Genomic DNA, 20,859 nt, shown 5'->3' on the forward strand with positions numbered 1-20,859 from the left:
TGCGAACCTCTTCAGGTAAGAATAACATAAAAAGGAATTTCCTCGTATTCCGATAGTTCTGCAAAGTTGCACAGCTGTTGTTTGACACAGATGTGTCTTGCATGTGCTGCAAGTGCAACTCTATTGTAGACTGCACACTCCGCTATATCATTCAGTGGAAAAGTTGGCTAAGAACACAACATTTACTACATAACAGCCCTCTTCGTGTCCCCATCATTGTACATGACAAACTAGACGGGGGAACACTGCTGCACCATACAGACAGAAAGGTGTAGAGTAAGACAGCAGAGACTTCTTATGCATAGTAAGTCTTAAAAACACAACATACAATTCATATTGACATGCAACAGTGTAAAAAAAACAATAAAGAAAAAAAAAATGAATCCATGTCCCTTGTCTTACATTCAACTTCAGTAATGAAAAAGATGTTTTATATGGAAGCATTAATTGAGCATCAGTTCAAATCAATGTGTTGTTATTATCCAAGGTCATCTACAAAGATTTACTATAACTTCAGGTGCTCTTGAACTAACATTATGGACTAAATGGAAGAAAAAAAGTTCACATTTAAAAAGGCAAAGGCAAAAAAGCAAAGTGAAACAAAGACAAAACGACTGTAATCCAACATTAACCTTCCAGCATTGGGCTTTTCTAAAAATTGACTAAATGAAAATTGAAAAGTACTTTATAATTACTTTAAAACATTTGCAGAGTGGTACATGACTGTTTCTAGATAAATATCATGCATAGATTTATACAAAACATCAACATTTAAGTTAACTGTTTAACATATAATTAAATTAACAAAGGTCTGTAACTCTTTCAAGATAACTGGTCTTTACAATTTTACAAAAAAAACTAATATTTTTGTTTTTGTAAATGTGTTTTTTTAGAAATAATATCAGTAATCATTAAAATACAAAAATCAACAACAAAAACAAAACAAAGGTACATTTATCCCCCATACAAACACACACAAATAATTTAAACAAATACAAGTGCTCTAAAATGTCCATGTGTTCTGCTTCTTTAAATGGAACGTATCTTTTTTTTCTTTTTACAAAGTGTTTTACTAAAAAAAAAAACGAGACCACGTTGGTGAATGGATTGCAATTTAACACATCAACAAAACGAATTGTGTTTCAAATCGAATTATGTCACTCAGCTTCACGTAGCCTTTTGGTTAAGTACTTATGTCATTACTAAAGTGGCTGCAGACCTATCGGTATTATGTTATTACAACAAACATTTTAAAAAGCACCCATGCTTACACAGTACCTTAGAAAGGATTCACCAAATTTGCGCAAAAACAAATTCTTATGCCATCATGTACACAGCAGTGAAGAGTAATGTGTATGATTGTTCACATAACACCATGTCAACTATTTTTTAAAGCTTTTACTTGTAGTAGCTGTGAGACTATACAATCAGCCAAAAGACTACAAAAACAAAGTGTTCCAAAAAGGTTATTCTATGAACATGCAATATGTTTATAATTATAACCTATGCATTGGGAAAGTGAACTCATGCATTCTATGTAGTAAACATTTTTATAACTCCCTTTTTATTACAGTAAATTGTACAGATTCCTCTATTCCTCCAACTGGCCACCACTGCAAGACGAACAATGTACCAGGCAATCATTGTCATGAAACCTGCTCCAAAACAGGGAACATTGGTGGCAGTGATGCGGACCAAATATTTTACTCTCATCAACATGTATAACCACTCTCGTCTCTTGCCAAAAAAGCACGACCACCAAGGCCTCCTGCTCCCAACCCACTGTACCCCTGCGGTACACATGACAGCATTGTCAAGTAAAGAAGTCAGAGGTGAATTAATACCAGTGGCTAGGACAACAATAAAAACACAGAATTATACAGTAGAAGCCTGAGCCAGAGCATGCGACAGTAGGACTACAAACGCATGCAGGAGAAGAGAAGGAAAATGCAGGTGGTTGTAAAGGGTCAAAGAACATGTTGTGTTGGAGGAAGGGATGGTTGGTTGGTTTCTCCTCTTGGAAGCCGCTGTTTGGTACAATTACTAACCTTAAACAAAGCCATTGAAATGTTTTACATTTTTGTATTATGTGGGGCCAATGGCTTAAAGGTCTTAATTTGATATCGGTATGCCTTAGATCCTTTGATTACCCTTTCTCCGTGTCCTTCATGTCAACCAATCTTGTCCACCTCCCAGGGAGACCTTGAAAGGGGGGTATAAGGCGGCTGTATAAAGCTGAGTAAATGGGTGCTGGACTATGTTGATTGCTGCCAGGAAGACCCCTACTAGAACAGAAGCCCTCTACATCAGGAAAGAGCTTCATCCTCGCCTACATAGGGCAGGTCCATACTCCTCATGCCATCGGCGCTCTCCTGTTTCCTAGGTAACCAGAGAAACATGTCAACGTAGCACTGCTTAGTGCCTCCTGTCAATTATACATAACAGCAGAGACAAGCGTAAGGCCCTTGCCCGCCAAACTGATGGGAATCTTTATACTGTTACATAATGTGAGACGATGCACAGTGAACGGAAGCTGGCAAGCTCTTGCTGAATATTCTGGTCGAGGACAGAAAAGGATACAAATAATTCAATGGTTTGTCCTTGCAAAGTGTGGACAAGTATTCTCTGGGGTCACATGCAAAGGAATACATATCAAGAGAGGTGGATAAAATGATGCAGTTAATATTTATGTTGTTGTTTTTTCCTGCAGAACTGTTCAGGCAGCAATTACTGTATGTACTGTAGGTGCAAAACCAATGCTCATATCACTGTTTCACCTTGCTCATACAGCAAATCTGGGTCAAACAGTCCCAAACACTTCAACACGTTCTGACTTCAGATAGTCAACAGGGCTGATTCTTTTATCCCTTAGTCAATCATGGGCTCATATTAGCCGGCCCCCAGGTCCAGTACAAATACCAATTGCACTCAACATGGCTCTGAAGCTTTGGACTACTTGACCACCAAACCATGGTGGGAACGACCATTTCCCATGTCATGCCCATGGTCTTTAAATGATACCGCTGTGTTTTTTACGTTTTTTACGTTTTCTTTTGGTTCCATTGACGCCATCCATCATTCTCGAAAACAACAACAATAATAATAATAATAATAGTGCCCCCAACAAAAAAAATACTAACTAACTAACATAATAAATGGCCTGCTGGCCTGGATGCAGTGTATGAAGGCACTCCAGCTGACCATACACAGTACAACACATCATTTCACATGATTTCACTGTCACACTCCTTTTTGTCAAATGTCTTTTTTGGTGAAATATTTTAATTCATTACCGCTACAACTACATTTCATAGGCTCTATAGATGACAGGGATCCGCAGCAGACAGAGCTTCACAGTCTTGCAAGCGTGCTCACCTCTGTCTGCAGTAGCATCAAATGTGGAGGCTAACATTTCTTCTTTTGTCACCTTGTGGTAAAATGTTTTTAAAACCACCGGTAACTGGCTAAATGCCGGTCCAAATCAAAGTTATTCAGAGTGACAGGGAGTACGAGAGGAAGAGCGAATAACTGCTGGAGTTGGCTCAAATATGCAGCTAACGAAATGCCCACACTGCACCTTCATACAGTTATATATAATGAATATGCAGATAACGGATAGCCCACAATGCACCGATGGGTGTACATATCTATTCTTAGGAGCAAATGCAATTGAAATACTCGCACTGCTCTCCCCATTGGCCAAACAGATCTCTCCCTTCCCAACGAGTCCCGCAGCTGATTCAACATACTGAATCAGACATTCTTTCAGTGAACTCGAAAAATAAGTGGTGCAGAGGGAGAAAAAAAAGTGGTGCAAGTGGAAAATTGAACTTAATGTCAACTCCTGCCTGAACAGGTGAAGACAAATAAATAAAGTTGACACGCTTCGCAACATAATTGTACCCTGAAATTTCACACTATGGCAAATTTCTGAATAGCAAATATGCAGACTTGCAGTGTGATACTACTAGTCTGACAATATGGAAGTATGGCTAATTTATTACAGCACAATATTTCTATTTCTATCAGCCAAACAAATGCAGGCTATAAAGGAGGCACAGATTATTCCACTACTGGTTGCCTTACTACTGCTTGTTTCATGTGATTCCTAAACCGAAATCTGTTTTACTTCCTTTTTTTTCTCTTGCATCAATGGAACCAAAAGTGGAAAAAAAAACATTGGTGGTATCCTTTAAAGGGTGACTTTGAAGTTATTTTACCTTTATTATTGTTTTGTAAGGACGTGAAAATCTGCCATCAACCAGTGAGTTCACTTTCAAAGGCATGTAAAACGCATCAGGAGGACGCCTTTTATGTAGGCCGAGTTTTTCCAGAACTTTTGAGACTGAACCCCTGAGACAGAACGAGTTGTGAAGTTGTACGTCGGATTTTCACGTGCCTTCCTCACAAAAGGACGATATGGATTCAGGTTAACAGTTGGCAAAGTCACCCTTTAAGTGTATTTCGTGCTAGTTAAAACGTTTTAAAAGAGGCAGGCAAGTGCTGGCACAGTCCTAATGTCCTTTACCTTCTTTGGTTACTATGAATGTAGCAGTATTTCACTTTGCCTCCTCTGCCTTTGCTGGTGGGCAGGAGATGGAGGAGAGAAACAGTAAAAGTCTACCATACATACAACAGTGCCTTCAAAGCACACTCTGTAAGCACCATTACTGTACAGAGCATCAGTTATCAATATGGATGCACATAAACATGCATTGTTTAAACAGTGCAATGTACTCTAAAAGAACAGAAAACATGCAAATTAAAAGTGTTGAAATCCAGTAAACACATGTTTCTAATTAATTTGAAATTGACACCAATTATTTCGTAGTGTGCCAAATGTGTGTACACATAATATGTGAGTGAATGACAGTGGTTTGAAAAAGAACATTTATGTGATGTTTTGAACCAGATTAATTATATAAATTCAATTTACAAACAATTTCTGGGTCAATATCCATATAATATATACGAATAGTGATCTTGGTACATTTTGCCATTTTGGTCATCCTGTGTGTGTCTCTCTGTGTCCAAATGTGCACGCAGGTGTACGCATCATAGATGTGCAGGATATGTTGTGATGATTGTAAATGTATGTTGGTGTTAACCAGACGTGGGCTTTAAATGAACAGCATTAGCCTTACGTGAGCATTTGCCCTGGAGCTGAAAGACTTCCCCGGTCTTCTCTGCGTCCCCAGTCAAAGGGATTCCCAAAGGAGCGCTTCCTTAGCATGGTTCTGACCATTATCTGTAAATAGGAGAGTATAGAACACACATTCCTGAAGTCTTCTAGCATAGATTCTGCCAAAGAATTATTAGGAAAACTAGATTGTCAATGTTCGCTTTAAACCTGTACAGATAGGTAGTTTGTGGATCTGCTCAAATTATTGCTAGTTCATTTACATCTAAAAATATGGTATTGCAACAATTGTAAAACGTTATTCTGGAAGAAGGCAGTAAAGGCGCACCATCAATGACGCAAAATGTGTTTGATGTCGTGGGCTTACACGTCTGCATTTCACGGGAGAAATGCACAGAAGACAATGGATATATTTCCCACACTATGGCCCTATTTAGATGATCTATGGTGCACGGTGCAAACCGCTTTTGGATCTGTCCAAGCCGATTTTACTAGTTAGATGGCACGTTATGTGGATGCCAGCACCAGCGCACAGGACTAATAGGTGGTATCAAGCCTCTAAATTAGTCATGGATGTGTTTTTGATGTAATGATTTCAGGAGACGCAGGGAAACAAAAGCTCTCTGCTCACTGAAACATCTCATGGAAACGAGAGGTGTCCAAACACAGCTGCTGTACTGCTGCGGTCAGAATCACTGTGGCCTAATGTCTACTCATGCCCAAGAGACCTCTGTGAAATCTTGACATATCAGCTTAATATTCACATGCTCATTCTCAGGTACATTTTTAAACTGCATATTAAAGCATGAGACAGTGTGTACTCTCATATTCTATCAGGCTACTAATACATTTTCTCTCCTCTCTTTCCTCTTTCCTGCTTTGCGCCAGGCTGAAGAGGCGGGGACAAAAACAAAATGTCTGCCCTTGCAGAGATAATAATTAGAGAGGGATGCTCAGTGGAGCACATCATTTCACCAGAGTATCTCCAAATCCTTATTTGGCCAAGACGGCGGTTCGGTGGATGTGAGATTATGAATTCACAAAATATTCACAATTTGTGAAAGCTTTCTGGCAATGTAAACAATAACCTTGGTGCACACTACCAGTGATTTGCTAAATTAGCCGTGGACACACAGACTGGGGGTGAAAACATACTCTACCCCCTTGCCTTTGGCCTGGTAGAGATAAATCACCAGGTCGAAGTCACTAGATGGTTCACTGATTAAAGCACACCCTTCCTGTGAAAACTGAATTCTTGATCTCACCACTGTGGCCAGGCTAGGAATGTGTTTGACAGAATTCTCCACCTCCTCTTCTGTCACTTCGATCAACATACAGCAGTTGTCGTCCTCTGGTGGGAGAGGCTCCGCACCATTCCTCGTCACCCATGGGTGAACCTGGACATAAATGAGGACCGAAAGAGTTGTTCTCTCTGTTCAGTGAGTCTTACATTCTCATATGACACATATATTGTGTACACACAAACCTAGATGTATATTTTCATTAAAAACCTATTACTGTGGCAAAGTCATTCATTACAATCTATGCATACAAACATATTTTCCTTTGCATAGATCATTTAAAATGATGTAGCAAACTGCAGTGTATAGGCCCTTTCCCACTGGCATGCAAAGCCGTTAATCCACTGGCAATGTTCCATCCATGTTGGTGTCAATTGCCGTACCAACAACAGCCTAAGTAAGTTTACATTGTCTTAATGACTTTCACTTTAATTTCCTTCTGTTCGCTCATCATTACATCAGAGATCTTATCAAATAAGAACAAAATTACTCACAAGAATAAGGATCATGTATCTATTAGATTAAAGGTAGGGTAAGTGATTTTCTTTGGTTAAAATAAGTGTTAAATAGCTCTATATTCTGATAGTACTCATTGCTATAGAGTGTTTGTTCAGTAAAAGGAGTCTCCTTGTCTCTCCAGCTCTTTATAAAACAGAAAATGCATTTTCGTTTCAGTTTCAGTTTCATTTCCAATTTTATCCAATCAGGATAGAGAACTCAATCAGGATATAGATTAAACAAGTGAAATTGGAAGTGATGACACTAAGAAATGAGCAGGCAAAATTGGAACTGGAATACTAAAAATGAAGCTTAAAAATGGGTACTTTCTCCTGATTGGCTGAGATTTTGACACCTACCGGAAAATGTATTTTCTGTTTATTAAAGAGCTGGAGAGACCTGGAGACTGAACAAACACTCTATAGCAATGATTAATATCAGAATATAGTGCTTTAACCTTAAAAAAAAATACTTTTTGTTTTAACCCAAAAATATCACTTACCCTACCTTTAACTGTTTGCCAGTGGCAGTGATATGTGATACATTTCCAAGTGAAATAAACAAAATATGTAAAATAATCATCTTTGGATCTTATGACGCTAACCTTAATCTGTGGGATTGATATTCTTCTCTCTGGATTTTTGTCCAACATCTTCAGCAGCAGATCTTTGAGGTCCTCTGATATGTCAGCACTGTTGAAACAGTAAGTATTATAGTTTAGTTTACTTTGTGATATTCAAGTGATAATGATAAATATATAATACATTATGTGTAATTCAAAATTGAAAAGTTGGCACAACTTTGCATTAATTGAACAACATAAAAGCAGGGATACAACTGCTAAAATTCTATATGGTGCAGAAATGGATTGCTTGGATAATCTGGGTAGTTATGTGGATGAGAAACACTACCCCCTCTCGTTGAGCAAGGTGCACTATATGACCAAAAGTCAGTGGACACCCTTTCTAATTAATGTTTTTAATTAGTGTCCTTTGTTCCAGTGAATGGAGATGTTAATGCTACAGCCACTATGGCATTCTAGACAACTGTACGCTTCCAATTTGTGGCAACAGTTTGCAGAAGGCCATTAGACACACACTTAACACATGAAGACATAGTCTGGCATGTTGCCATCACTAGGACAAACATGAGGTTACAAAGCTGAAAATGATAAATGGGTCATTTATATAGCACCTATATCCAATATGCATTTACATTAACCCATTCACACACACATTCATACGCCGACGGAAACCATGCAAGGCACCAACCTGCTCATCAGGAGCAATTAGGGTTCAGTGTCTTGCTCAAGCTCACTTCGACACTAACTCTGGGGGAGCCCGGGATCGGACTAGGGACCTTCCGGTTCCCAAGCGGCCGCTCTACCTCCTTCCTGAGCTACTGCCACCCTACTGCTGAAAATACATTGCAATATATCTGTGCGTGACAACCCCAGTGCCAATGTCGGAAAGTTTGTGATTTGAAACGGACATTTTTTCACTGAAGAAGTGAGCTCTGTAATGCCGTTGATATTACAGCTTCACAAGTTGACAATCAACTGCACATGAAACTGAAAAGTAACGGTAGGATGAAATGGACACAGCTAAAGTATAAGCGAAAGGTGGCAGTCCATGACAGCATACTTTCAGGAAAGAGTCCTCAGACCTGTGTCTACATGTGACAATCGACATGAGAGAACGGATTGGTCTCTCAACCCATGCATGACATATTTAACATTAAATTCAGAACTAGGGATGTCACGATCAAATCCTCCAAATCAGCTTTGGTTGGGGGGGAGGGGGATTGTCATTCTGAAACAGCGTTCCACAAACCTTCTACAAAATTGGAAACACACAGTTGCCTAGAATATCAGATATGCATTCACTGGAACAAAGGGCACAAATTAGTGGTATTGCATCTTCATCGAATGACAGGGATAATTATACTCACTGTTCTGGCAGTTCTACAGGCTGGGTCTTGATTTTCTGATGAAGGCTAAGGATACGCTCATCCATAAACGGACACTGAATGCCAGAAGAAATGTATTTTCAATGGGACGAACTGAATTGTCACCATTCAGTGCGAGAAATCAAGCAAAGCATTTTAATTAAAAAGTAAATCAATTTTATGTGAAGATGACAACTCACCACTCCGAAAACAAAACAGTAAAGTGTCACTCCCATGGCCCAAACATCCAAAGCCTAAAAGACAAATTAAGAACGGGCAGATGTTACATTGCCACATTTTTTCCAAGTACAGTAGTCCATAAGTGCAGGGTGTCTGCAGGGTGTCTGGAAAACTGCACTTCATATATACTACATTTCCCAATGTCACCCACAGACGGTGCTAGCTAGCAATCTGATCATTCACCTTGCCAGAGAAGTTCTTCCTAGTCTCTGAAAGCGTCTCTGGGGCTAGGAAAGCAGGCGTTCCCACTGTGCTGGTCAGAAGGGCGTCAGTCCCCTCAAACTGGTTACTGACCCCAAAGTCAGCAATCTTTATGTGACCATCTTCTCCCACCAGCAGGTTAGAGGGCTTGACATCCCTGTGGATAATCTTCTGGTAATGTACTGGATCAGGAGAAATACAATGGACCCACATAATTACACATTATTGTCAGAAATTAACATTTTGTATTTGAATTAACTCCCAACCCAGCCACCAACCCTCCTCCCCACCACCCTGCACCACCAGGCGCACAGGCGTTACTTTTTTGGTCCTCCTCCTTTCATTCGTTTTGCACTCTTTTTCCACATTTCACATACGTATATCTGGGTATTACATATGTCTCGAGCACAATTGATTTCACCTGACTGCAGTTTGGTCTCTTAAGAAAGCATGTATGTGCATCGTAGAAATTATTTTCAATATTCAATATTTATACAGGCAACAAATAATAGTGTATCATTAAAACCTCACAAAATGAGTACTGGGAAAAACATTTCATAAAGGAATATTGGGCTATTCATAAACATTATAATACAATCAATATATTGAATATCGACATTGGCAAAAATATACTGTCGTAAAGTTTTGACCATATTGCATGTGAATAGGTGAACAACAAAAACAATAGAACGTGCACAAAAACAAATTTCACCCACTTTTTTTACTTCTGTAAACCTGTGTGATAATAAAGCTGATAATAAAGCTGATTCTGAGGCGCTATATAAAAGGCACCACTTATATTTATCAATACTTGATCCTAATAATTGTACCTCTCAAACAAGTCTTGATTCCCCACGTTAAATAGGAACAAGCCAACCTGCTGAAAGGCATAAACATATTGTTTGGGGTTTGATGGCCCCATGGAGGAGTCTTTAAATATGCAAAAAACATAAAGTGAGTCATAGATATCAGCAGGACACCACATTATCATCCTACTAACGGAAAGGATCTCACACAATGTTCCTGCTAATGGTGTGTGAGGCAAAAATCACTCACGGCAAACCTCCTCTTTGATTGTGACATTTTACAAAAGCACCGAGACTATTCATGGGGAATTACTTTCTCCATTACAATCACACTCAAAAAGGTAAAGGAGATAATTTTAAGAGGAAAGAAAAGAAGGACAAGACAGGTGGAGAGCTGATTTTAGAGTTCGGAGAATTTCTCTCTTCAGTATTATTCTTGTAGATGGCAGACTGTGTAGCCTCTTCTTCTATGCTGGAACACACTAAGAGCCTCTGTGATTATGTGAAATGAGCCTTGTGGGTGGCTGCTGGAGCCAGCAGCAGCAGTAGAGAGTTTTTTTTTGTGGCATGCAGGCAAGAATTATAAGAGTATGTGCAAGCGTTTGTCAAATACAGTTTGGACTTAAATTCCTAAATGAGATATGTTTTTATAAAACTTTTATAAACAAAAAACAAAATAAAATATTACTGCAAGCATGAAACGAAAATCCCTACGTACTGTTTGAAATAATAGATATAACCTGTTGCCCATAAAATCAAGCATTTCTGAGAAAAATACTAACATTGTGAAATATTGATCAAGTAAAATGGATCATTGAAAAGATTCCAGAATTACATAAAAGTTACATAGCTTAGAAGCTGGTTATCATTTCCAATATTGATCAAGGAAAATAGAATGGATAGATTCTAGAATTAAAATTTCCAGAGCTCCAGAGCAGATCACAGAGAAGTCTACAGGTCCATCTCTGCTTTGGGAGCATAAATCAAATCTGTTATGAATAACTGTAATCTGAGTTCCCAGAAGTTTTCGCCGGCTCGGCGAGGAACTTCTGGGCCAGAGCCCTGGGATTTGTGGGCGGGATGTTATTTACGCTCTGAATCTGAGCGGACACGCCTCTTACCGGTCTGAGAGCTGTGCAACTCGTCTAAAAAGTCCGACGAGAGGCAAACAGCAGTACACAACAATGGCGGCCGAAATTTCTCAAGGGGAAATTGCTTCCCGTCGATCCTATTTAGATGCAACACCCACTGCATGTGGATCCCGCCCCCTTTTCTTCATTGGCTGTTGATTTGAATCACAACGCAGTGGCCGCGCCCCCGCCGTCCAAACTCCGAGGCAATGCCTCCCAGACTAGAATAACTGTAACCCCGGGGATTCTAGACCAGGCCTCCCTCATGGGAAAACAAATTTCTACCACTCATAACCGGTAGGTGTCCAGTGTCCTTACTGACACCAGGGTTGGTTGGTTAGGTAGATCACATCCAACCACTGCACATGTGCTAGTTATTATGGGAATTGTGGGTGTTAATACAGGGTGTTAAAATCATACCAGACACTCTACTCAGGTTTACTTTTCTGTTCTTCGTGTAGTAAGGAAATTGGTAGACATGCCTTTATGTTCAAAGCTCCTGTTCAGACTGAAATAATTTACTGGCTAACATCATCCATTTTAACATTCCCAGTTTTTAAACGTGCACTTCTTACTTTGACAGTGTCTGTTCTTGTTATCGGTAAACCTGCCATACCATCATACTATATTAATTCATTATTTTATTTTTGCAATCACTGTATTGAACATAGCGTTTAAATGTGTCATTCTATTAGTGGATTTTATGCCATCCTAAGGCTGTGATGTTTTTCAAGGTTCGCACTGGTTATTGTATGTGATTTTTAGTTTTGTATGTCTGTATGTATAGTATATATGATTTGTTTTTGTCTTTGTTTTGTCTACTCTGCATACACGACTGGGACATGTATTTATGATGGGACCCCCTTGAAAACGAGATGCTACATCTCAAGGGGTTTATCCTAATTAAGAAGCTTGAATCATCATCACCTTCTACCATACAGATTCGGTAAAATAACATTGTTTCATTAAAATAAGTTCTGGATTGCAGCATTAAAGTCATGTCCCCTCTGATTGGATGGAATTTACCCTATGGCTATCGATAACAGTGAATAAGGAAAGGAAGTCGGTAGACTCACAGAACTCAATTCCCCTGAGCAGATCCTGGAAATAAAAACGAGCTTGGTCCTCATTGAACGGTTTATCTGTTGGTACCTCCATCACAGCCCTGAGTATAACCCATAACACACACACACACACACACACACACACACACACACACACACACACACACACACACACACACACACACACACACACACACACACACACACCCCACAGAATTAGCCACATCACATGAAACCAAGCTTCTTCTGTTCTTGCTTTCTATTCATCACTGTGACCAGTCGATTACCAGTAACTCACCCTTGCTTGACCAGTTCAAACACTGTGGGGGAAACAAAGATACGTTAGTGCTGAGGAGTTTTCTCTTATGAATACATAAATCAGCTGAAAATAATACATCTTTTAATTGCTGTCATCACCTTAATTTATGTGCACAATTATATGCATAAGATAAAACAATGTGTGCATGCAATTGTAAGCGGATTATCTGGACTGGCTGGCTTACCCATGTACAGATGGTCCTCACTAGGGTCATCCAAGACCTGAAGTTGAGAGGAAGGGAAATGAGGGGGAAATACATAAATCCTCAGTGAAACACCTCCTATAGTTACTGTAATAATAATACAAACTAGAAAGTACTGTTCCTGAAGAAACAGTGTGGGATCGCTAAGAATGTTGATAGTATCACACTAGAAAGTACTTTTCTGTCTTACCTATTCATATTACATATTGTGATGTCACGTGAAGCTTGACCAATCCAAAAACGGGCGGAATAATAACTAGTGAAGATAACATTAGTGTGATCGCTAAAGCGACACCACAATTAGTGAAGATAACATTAGTGTGATCGCTAAAGCGATCCCACAATAATCCTGTAGCAACACAGACTATCTTTGTGTTTAACCAAAAATACTCATAAACACATGGTGATATACAGTAGGACTAGATACATTAGATAGATAAGATTTGGCAGACCGAACACACACACACACACACACACACACACACACACACACACACACACACACACACACACACACACACACACACACACACACACACACACACACACACACACACACACGCACAAGCATAATTAGCTCAAAGCATAATTACACACTACACACTAAAGTATAAATGTATAATAGTATAAATGGCTTCATGTTTTACTCTGCTAACCTCCACTAACTTCACAACATTTGGATGGTCCAGCTTCTTCAGAATTGCAATCTCCTGATAGACCCGCTCCAGGGGTCCTTTGGGTTGAGGGGGGCCCTCGGGGGCCATTTTAGCTCCACGCGGAGGAGGCCGCCCTAGAGGAGAGGAGAGAGCAATGTCCATGTAACACTTCTGTAGTATCAGAGACTGTGCTTCCTACTGTACTGACCATCTGGCCCTGGACTTACTTGGAAAACCTGCCTGCCTCATCAGCTTCTTCTTGGAAAGAACCTTCATGGCCTACAGGCAAGAAAAGAAAAGACAGAGAGAGACAGTTGGACAGGCAGAGGATGGGAAATAATAATGTCTGTCAGTCCTTGACCCTTTTATGTCCATATATGGAGATCTCTGTATCTGTCAGTCTTTGTCCCTTGTGTGCCCATATATGGAGATCCCTGATGTCATCAGTATATGCCCATATTTGGGCATGCCCACTTCCGTGCCAATATATGGAGCTGACTGATTTGTTTATGCCTGATGCCATGACGACACATTGAGATTAGACAACACACTCCATATTTGGGCGTCGATGCATTGTTATATGGTTATGTCTGAGTCATGGTGGCATGAGCGTGATGATGTGGTTCGCCTGCCCGCCCGTCCTCCCTTAAGACAATTTTAATATGGGATACGATTTACAACATCCCTGTTTGCAGATGTTTAAAAGAAGAAACATTTGTATAAACAATAACAAGAAGTGAGCTCCCATCAGGCACACTTAATGAAAAGAGAAGCTAGACTAGAATATGTTTTATATAACCCAGTAGAGTCCCATTAACCATAACCATTTTCACGTGTTTGAGACTCACATTAAATCCCAAATGTGCTGGTTTCTGTGTCTGCATAGGTACTGTGTGTGTGTGTGTGTGTGTGTGTGTGTGTGTGTGTGTGTGTGTGTGTGTGTGTGTGTGTGTGTGTGTGTGTGTGTGTGTGTGTGTGTGTGTGTGTGTGTGTGTGTGTGTATCTCTGGTGAGAGGTACCGGAAGAAAGGCACAGAGTAAGAAGTCAGGGTAATGGTAAGTAAGGTAGAAATCATATGCATGTGTGCAGTATGTGATAAGTGACAAGATGAGAGTAGAGCGTATGACAGTGAGGTGAGAGACTGTACTGTGTGTGTGTGTGTGTGTGTGTGTGTGTGTGTGTGTGTGTGTGTGTGTGTGTGTGTGTGTGTGTGTGACTCACATAGTATGTGTTGTCATCTTCGTTATATGCCAGCTTGACAACACCGTAGGAGCCCTTGTCAGAGAAGAAGGGAAAACCGGAATACGAGAAGTGTGAGATTCAACAGCTGTCAATTCTTCACACAAACGCACACAAGCACACAAGCACACACACACACACACACACACACACACACACACACACACACACACACACACACACACACACACACACACACACACACTCACACACACACACACACAAATGAAACTCTAGAAATACACATGAGAATAAACACTAACACACATAAAAACACACAAGCGCCACTCCGAAGCGAAGGGATGTGTGTGGGCTGATGTAGTACACTCAAAGAGGACCAGCTGTTTCCAACCAAGAACAGAGAAATTCTAATCACCTCTCTCATTTTGGTTTTCGGAATCTACACTATGAAGCTTCCCTTAGTCCATTTGTGGAGAAGGGATGCCTGTGTTTTCTGAGAATGTACACACAAACCCATGCACGCAACCACAAAAACAGACAGAGAGAGAGAGAGAGAGATACCCACTTGGGAGAGCAGATTGGGGAGCTCATCCTATCCAGTCAAATCCCATGTGTTAATGAAACTAAGTGTATTTTATGCTCAGTTACAATAACATTTAGGTTATAAGTTAGTTCGATTTGAATGTGTACAGTCCCAAATAGGCTGAGCGCAACCCTGAAAGGCACCATTGACTAAACACTTATGGAGATACACACAGGTATATTCTCTCTCTCTTTCTCTTACAAAAACAATCTAGCACATTTTCAAGAAGATGAGAAAAGGCCTATCAAAGTTCTTACACAGCTCACAGCCACAAACAAAGTTCAAGGACCAGTTATATTTAATGATCCTAAATTATGTTGAGTGGATTCTTCAACATATGTAATAAAAAGAAAAGAACACACACAGCAATGTCCAAGAGTCCGAAAAAGGGCTAGGGAGAAGCACTAGGCTTGTCGGGCCCTACCCTGGAGTCTTACATCTCTGTTTTCTTCCTTTTTTTTCTTTAAAGTTCCAGACTAATACGCAGTGATATTAGTCTGGCCAGCCCATGCCAACACACACACACACACACACACACACACACACACACACACACACACACACACACACACACACACACACACACACACACACACACACACACACACACACACACACACACACACACACACACACACACACACACACACAGCCTCATACAACCCTCGGAGAGTTCTATTTATACAAGCTCCTCCTAATACTCTCCCTTGGCCTGGTATTTTACAAAGAGTTTGGGAAATGAGGACAGTCAAAGTGCCACATTTCCTTAACAATCTGCCTCATATAAGAGACACAGTAGGTGGAGTGGAAGAGACAACAATAATCGAAGAGAACAAAAATAATGACAATACTTTTGATGGTGATATTACCTTTCCAATCTCATCCTTCAGCTTGTATTGATTGAGTTGCACACAGTCCTTTGGAAAACGTAGGAAAGAAAAGAAGGATGTGAAGGGCTTTTTTAGATGAATGGGCAACCATTTTAGCATTTTGACACCCTAGAAGTGTGTACCATGCAAATGTTCTTTTCTAAGCCTGACATAAAATCCCATTAATTTATACTGGCAACAAACCTTGCATACTGTTTTAGTTTAGTTTATTGCACAAAATATAAAGGGTACAAGTAAATTATATTGTTAAAAAAGGACAGTAGTTACGGTGGCAGGAAATCAAGAGTCCTTTCCTTGTTAAAAGGCTGGACCACTTTGGTAGAGGTTTGGTTCATTGTGACCATACTAGTTGTTTTTTGTTTGTTTTATTCCATGTTAAGCTGTCATTTAAAATGTGACATTCTAAGGAGCACCATGATGACCTTGGCAAATCTGGATCAGAACACAACTTGTCAAAGACAGGCAGTGACAAAAAGCATCTGGCAGATAAACTAAATTATTTACAGTAATCCTATCTACTGATCTTGCTGCTATGAAGTCTAGACGTGTGTCTGGGATTCTACAAGCAGGATGTATGGACACGCTACATGGAGCAGTTTGTTTCTTTGTGCTTATAAGAGGTCTTGCATTAGTACATACTTGACAGTCAGTTACTTAGATAAGGGAATAGCTGAAAGGGCTGTAAATCTCCATACAAAAATACAGACTGACACATTTAGGGGCTGAGGCAAATTTATATAGACTGACCTGATTTATACTTTGCTGCACGATGTTGGACGAAATGAACTGGCTTTCAACAGACCGTTTTTAGCAACACAGTCGTGATACGTATAAAGGGGTTCACCTACAAGAGTAAGAGCAAACTAGGGATGCTTCGATTGAAAGGCCACCAATCAAAACATATCAAATCTAGTGCCATGTCATCATGTAACCTATGAGATTAAATTGGGTGCAACTATACAACAAAGGTTACTAGAGGCCTCAACCAGACAATAAAATATTTTAACCCACTACAGAGCACTTTGGGTATAATAAGCAAAGGCACAGCTTTAATTCGTATCACACAATATTATTTTAATAAATATGGCACTACAGTTTCAATAGCTTCTCTAATTATCTTACTTTAAAGAACATACAGTACATTTAATACGGTTGCATTGCAGAACCTGTTGCAGAGAGCTTAACGTTTTATGGAAATTACATGTATCTCTTTACAGGAAATACAAAATCAATATTGGCTGTAGAATATCCATCTCAAAGCATCCCTAGCACCCCAATAATCTCTCAGACTTGCCTTCAAATTGTTCTAATGATCTATACAATTCAGCTAAAAGGAATGCAACTATCAGCTACTGACATTATAAAACCTTACCTTCACATCCACTATGCACAATCATTATGCTGCTGCTTTTGAGACCAGAGACAAATGTACATGTAATTCTGCTCACTGCTAGTGTGATACAGATAGTGTGTCATGTACTCTAGATGTCTTGCCCATGTGGTCTTAGAAGACAGTTGTTGTAACAACCTTGTTGATGTAGAAGTGCTGCAACCTGTGAACCTGACAAATCTACAGAGTGATGCAAAGGGGTGGTGTTCTGCACGATAGGATAAAGATAACATAAGAGATAATATCCCCCTTAAATAATGTCAGCATCAGTATGCTAAGCTGATGACCTGTCATGCATTGTACCTACTGTCTCTGAATGGCTCAGGCGAAGGAATGCATGATGAAATGCATTCCATTCCATCCACACGCTAATGTCAGTTTCAGCAATATCAACAATATCAACGATATCAAATGCTGTATTGCAATTCCGAACAAGTATAAAGAGTTAGTAAGCATAATAGTGTCTACCAAACAAGCCACAATCATCGCTGTTGTCACCAATGTTCAGACACCCCGACTATTACTCTGTGTGGTCAGTGTGTGCTCCGAGTGCTCCCAGAGCACAGCGCTCTGAATTTAAGAACGACCAGAAAGCAATCTCATCCCAGGCGCATGCTGCCTTTTGTTGACAGTTGATTTACTTTATCCAAAGACGCATCCCGCTTTCATTTTGAGTAGGCTCTCAACCTGTAGCCTCCCACTCCAAAACATTTTCTCAACGGATCTGCACGAATCACGCAGATTGCCTATTTCTGATCCAAAATGATGGATTTCGCCATGTCTTCAAACTGTTTCCTTTAAACAGTAACAGTACCACCTTGCAAATGGCTACAATGCAATACTGTATGTAAAACAAAGACTACAAATCTACAATAGCTGCTAAACTATGCAACTGGCTTGGCCTTACCTGGAGGTCAGTGATGGAGACACGGTGAGACTCCACGGTTGGCCTGCGAGGCAGGCGGGGAGAGGAGTGGGGTGAGGTGATGGGAGAATAGGGAAGAGAGGGGTAAATGTAGCGCCCATTGAGCCCGGGGGAGCTGCAGGGCGACGTGGCAGTTTGTGAGCGCTCCTGGAGGGACAGTTTTCTGTCCAAGTGGTTCAGTCTTCCCCTTTGCTCATGGGGATCAGGTAGCAGGGCCTCGGTGTGCCCCATTGTGTGGGACAGCAAGTCGCAGGATGGCGTGTGGAATGGTGGGGCCCCAGGTTCAGGAGTCTCAGAGCTGTCCATATCTTCAACCTGTGATGTATTATAATGTAAATTAGTATAATATAAACATAAAATGTTATAAATGTCCACTTTTACGTAACTACAGTGTGCAATCTTCACATCAAACAGCAGGTGACATCGATTTTGGTCTTATAGTGAGACATCAATTCTAACAAGGTCACATTGGAACTGTTGCCGTTACCAAGTACAGAGTCACTTTACATCCCTGATATACTGTCTGTGCAGTGTGCACAGCGCATAACCCAAACTCTGCACATACTTTGGGTGCTCATATGCCCAGACGGGTATGGACTAATCCCTAATAATTCATAGTATATGGAATACTAAATGAGGGCAAAGATGGCGAAAAGAGAACGGGTAGAGTAAAGTTCCTTTATGTATGGTTTCGGGGGATCCATTAAAAAAGTGTTTTTGAATATCGATACAGTATTATGAAACAAAATATTGCGATACTCAAATGTATTGATAAGACCCCTAATTGGGACAACATTTTATTTTTGCACTCATTGCTTTAGTTCCTTACCTCTTCCTCGTCCCTGACCTCTCCAGATGGCGTACTGGGTTCATACTCTGTGACCACAATGAGGGAATCCATGGGGTCCGGGGAAGGTTGTGTGTTCAAAGGTGGGGCAGGGCAGCTGCACAGCAGATCAGGCAGGGGCTGAGACAAGACTTGTGAGGGCTGTGCTGAAGGGGCATGACTGCCACAGGGGGCTGGCTGCTCAACAGAGGGCCAGGGGGACACGTGGCAGGGAAACATGGCAACTTCTCAAACAGGCTGACAGCCACTGCTCCATCAGAAGCGGAACCTCAGCAGGTAATGTCACTGGGATGGATATCAGATGATCACATAATTAGAAACCGTTGAGTTATATTACTGTCTGACACTTCACACACAGACTTAAACCACTACTCTATTAATCGCTGCAACGTCAGGTGGTTAATCTCTTCACATGGATTGACAATATTATTCTATTAGTAGGTGCAATCTCAAGAGGCACGCTAAACCTTTTTTTTTTCACAATCTGCTTATTGAAGTTTTCAAGTGATTGAGATAGTAATGGTGCAGCAAAGCTGGCAAGTATGAAACGTTCACCAAAAATAGCCGATCTTCGGATCTTGTGAGCTATTTTTGGAAGTTGTACTGAATTTGCAGCTCAACAAAAGCTAATTCATCCTAGTGAATGATGAAGGACAATTTCACGATAACTTAAAATCTCCGATTATCGTGAGCGTTTTTAATCACGATAAACGCTAATAACGATTATCGTCCCATCCCTACGCAATCTGTCAGCAGTGTACCATGTAGTGTTTTGAAGAAAGGTTGGCTGCGGTCATAATCCACTTCTGTACATGCTTGCCCTTATCAATGTTCCACATTGGCACCATGGTCAGAAATAAACAACTCATTACTCGTATAAATATAATTATTATGTCGGGACATTGATGAAAATAAACAGCAACGATGCAATGTATACAATTACAGAGCCATTGACATAGAAGAGTTGTGTCAATGAGGGGTCAGAAAGGCTTCTTTTATGGCTCAAAAGAGAGAATGGAGATGGCACTCTTTCCATCAGGCCATTTCATCTCTTTCTATGTATGGCTCTGTAGTCTGTACAATGCTACAGCCAGCAAGCCTGCCCTGTTCATAGGCAGGAGAGGGCGGGGTGTGGTGGCTGGGCACCCTGGCAAAATGTGTCAAAAACGTACTAAACGTTCTGACCCATGACCGATATTACAGCCAGGTTTGGGGGACTTGAACTGCAAACCACAAAATTGTTATAATTCATTATGGCCAATTACTGTAGCTACAGTAGTGTAGTGTCTAAAACACCCTTTTCACATCATTTCAAGAGGTCCATCTCGATCTCCAAATCCACTCAGTCACTCAGCTTATTATTTGCTTATTATCTATGAGAGGGATTGGAAACAAAGGGGAAGAGGAAGATGAGGAGAGACAGAGAGGGCGATTCAGTCACAGTCGCATAGAGAGAAAAAGAAAAGGAGAGAGCTTCTTGATCCTTGTCATGGCGCTGCTGGATTGGAAGCACAGTCAGT

General features: G+C 40.5%; 1 protein-coding gene across 2 annotated transcripts; it reads right to left on the reverse strand.

Annotated features, from left to right (window-relative positions):
* Positions 1-1,082: 1,082 nt before the first annotated feature.
* On the reverse strand, positions 1,083-19,598 carry camkk2 (calcium/calmodulin-dependent protein kinase kinase 2). 2 transcript variants are annotated; one of them, XM_084046841.1, is made up of 16 exons: positions 19,322-19,598; positions 18,475-18,807; positions 16,157-16,204; positions 14,726-14,779; positions 13,732-13,783; positions 13,505-13,638; positions 12,831-12,867; positions 12,626-12,647; positions 12,340-12,428; positions 9,310-9,509; positions 9,087-9,140; positions 8,890-8,963; positions 7,544-7,631; positions 6,406-6,537; positions 5,145-5,248; positions 1,083-2,372 (listed from the first exon to the last, which is right to left on the reverse strand). In XM_084046841.1, exons 1-16 carry the CDS (start codon positions 19,556-19,558, stop codon positions 2,354-2,356), a joined length of 1,677 nt encoding a protein of 558 aa, XP_083902967.1. In that variant the 5' UTR covers positions 19,559-19,598; the 3' UTR covers positions 1,083-2,353. The 2 variants fall into 2 exon arrangements, with proteins under 2 accessions (XP_083902967.1, XP_083902966.1); XM_084046840.1 differs by having other exon boundaries at positions 1,083-2,379.
* Between the last annotated feature and the right edge of the window lie 1,261 nt (positions 19,599-20,859).

Source organism: Gymnoscopelus microlampas (genome assembly GCF_963454915.1).
Source record: "Gymnoscopelus microlampas genome assembly, chromosome: 21".
NCBI lineage: Eukaryota > Metazoa > Chordata > Actinopteri > Myctophiformes > Myctophidae > Gymnoscopelus > Gymnoscopelus microlampas.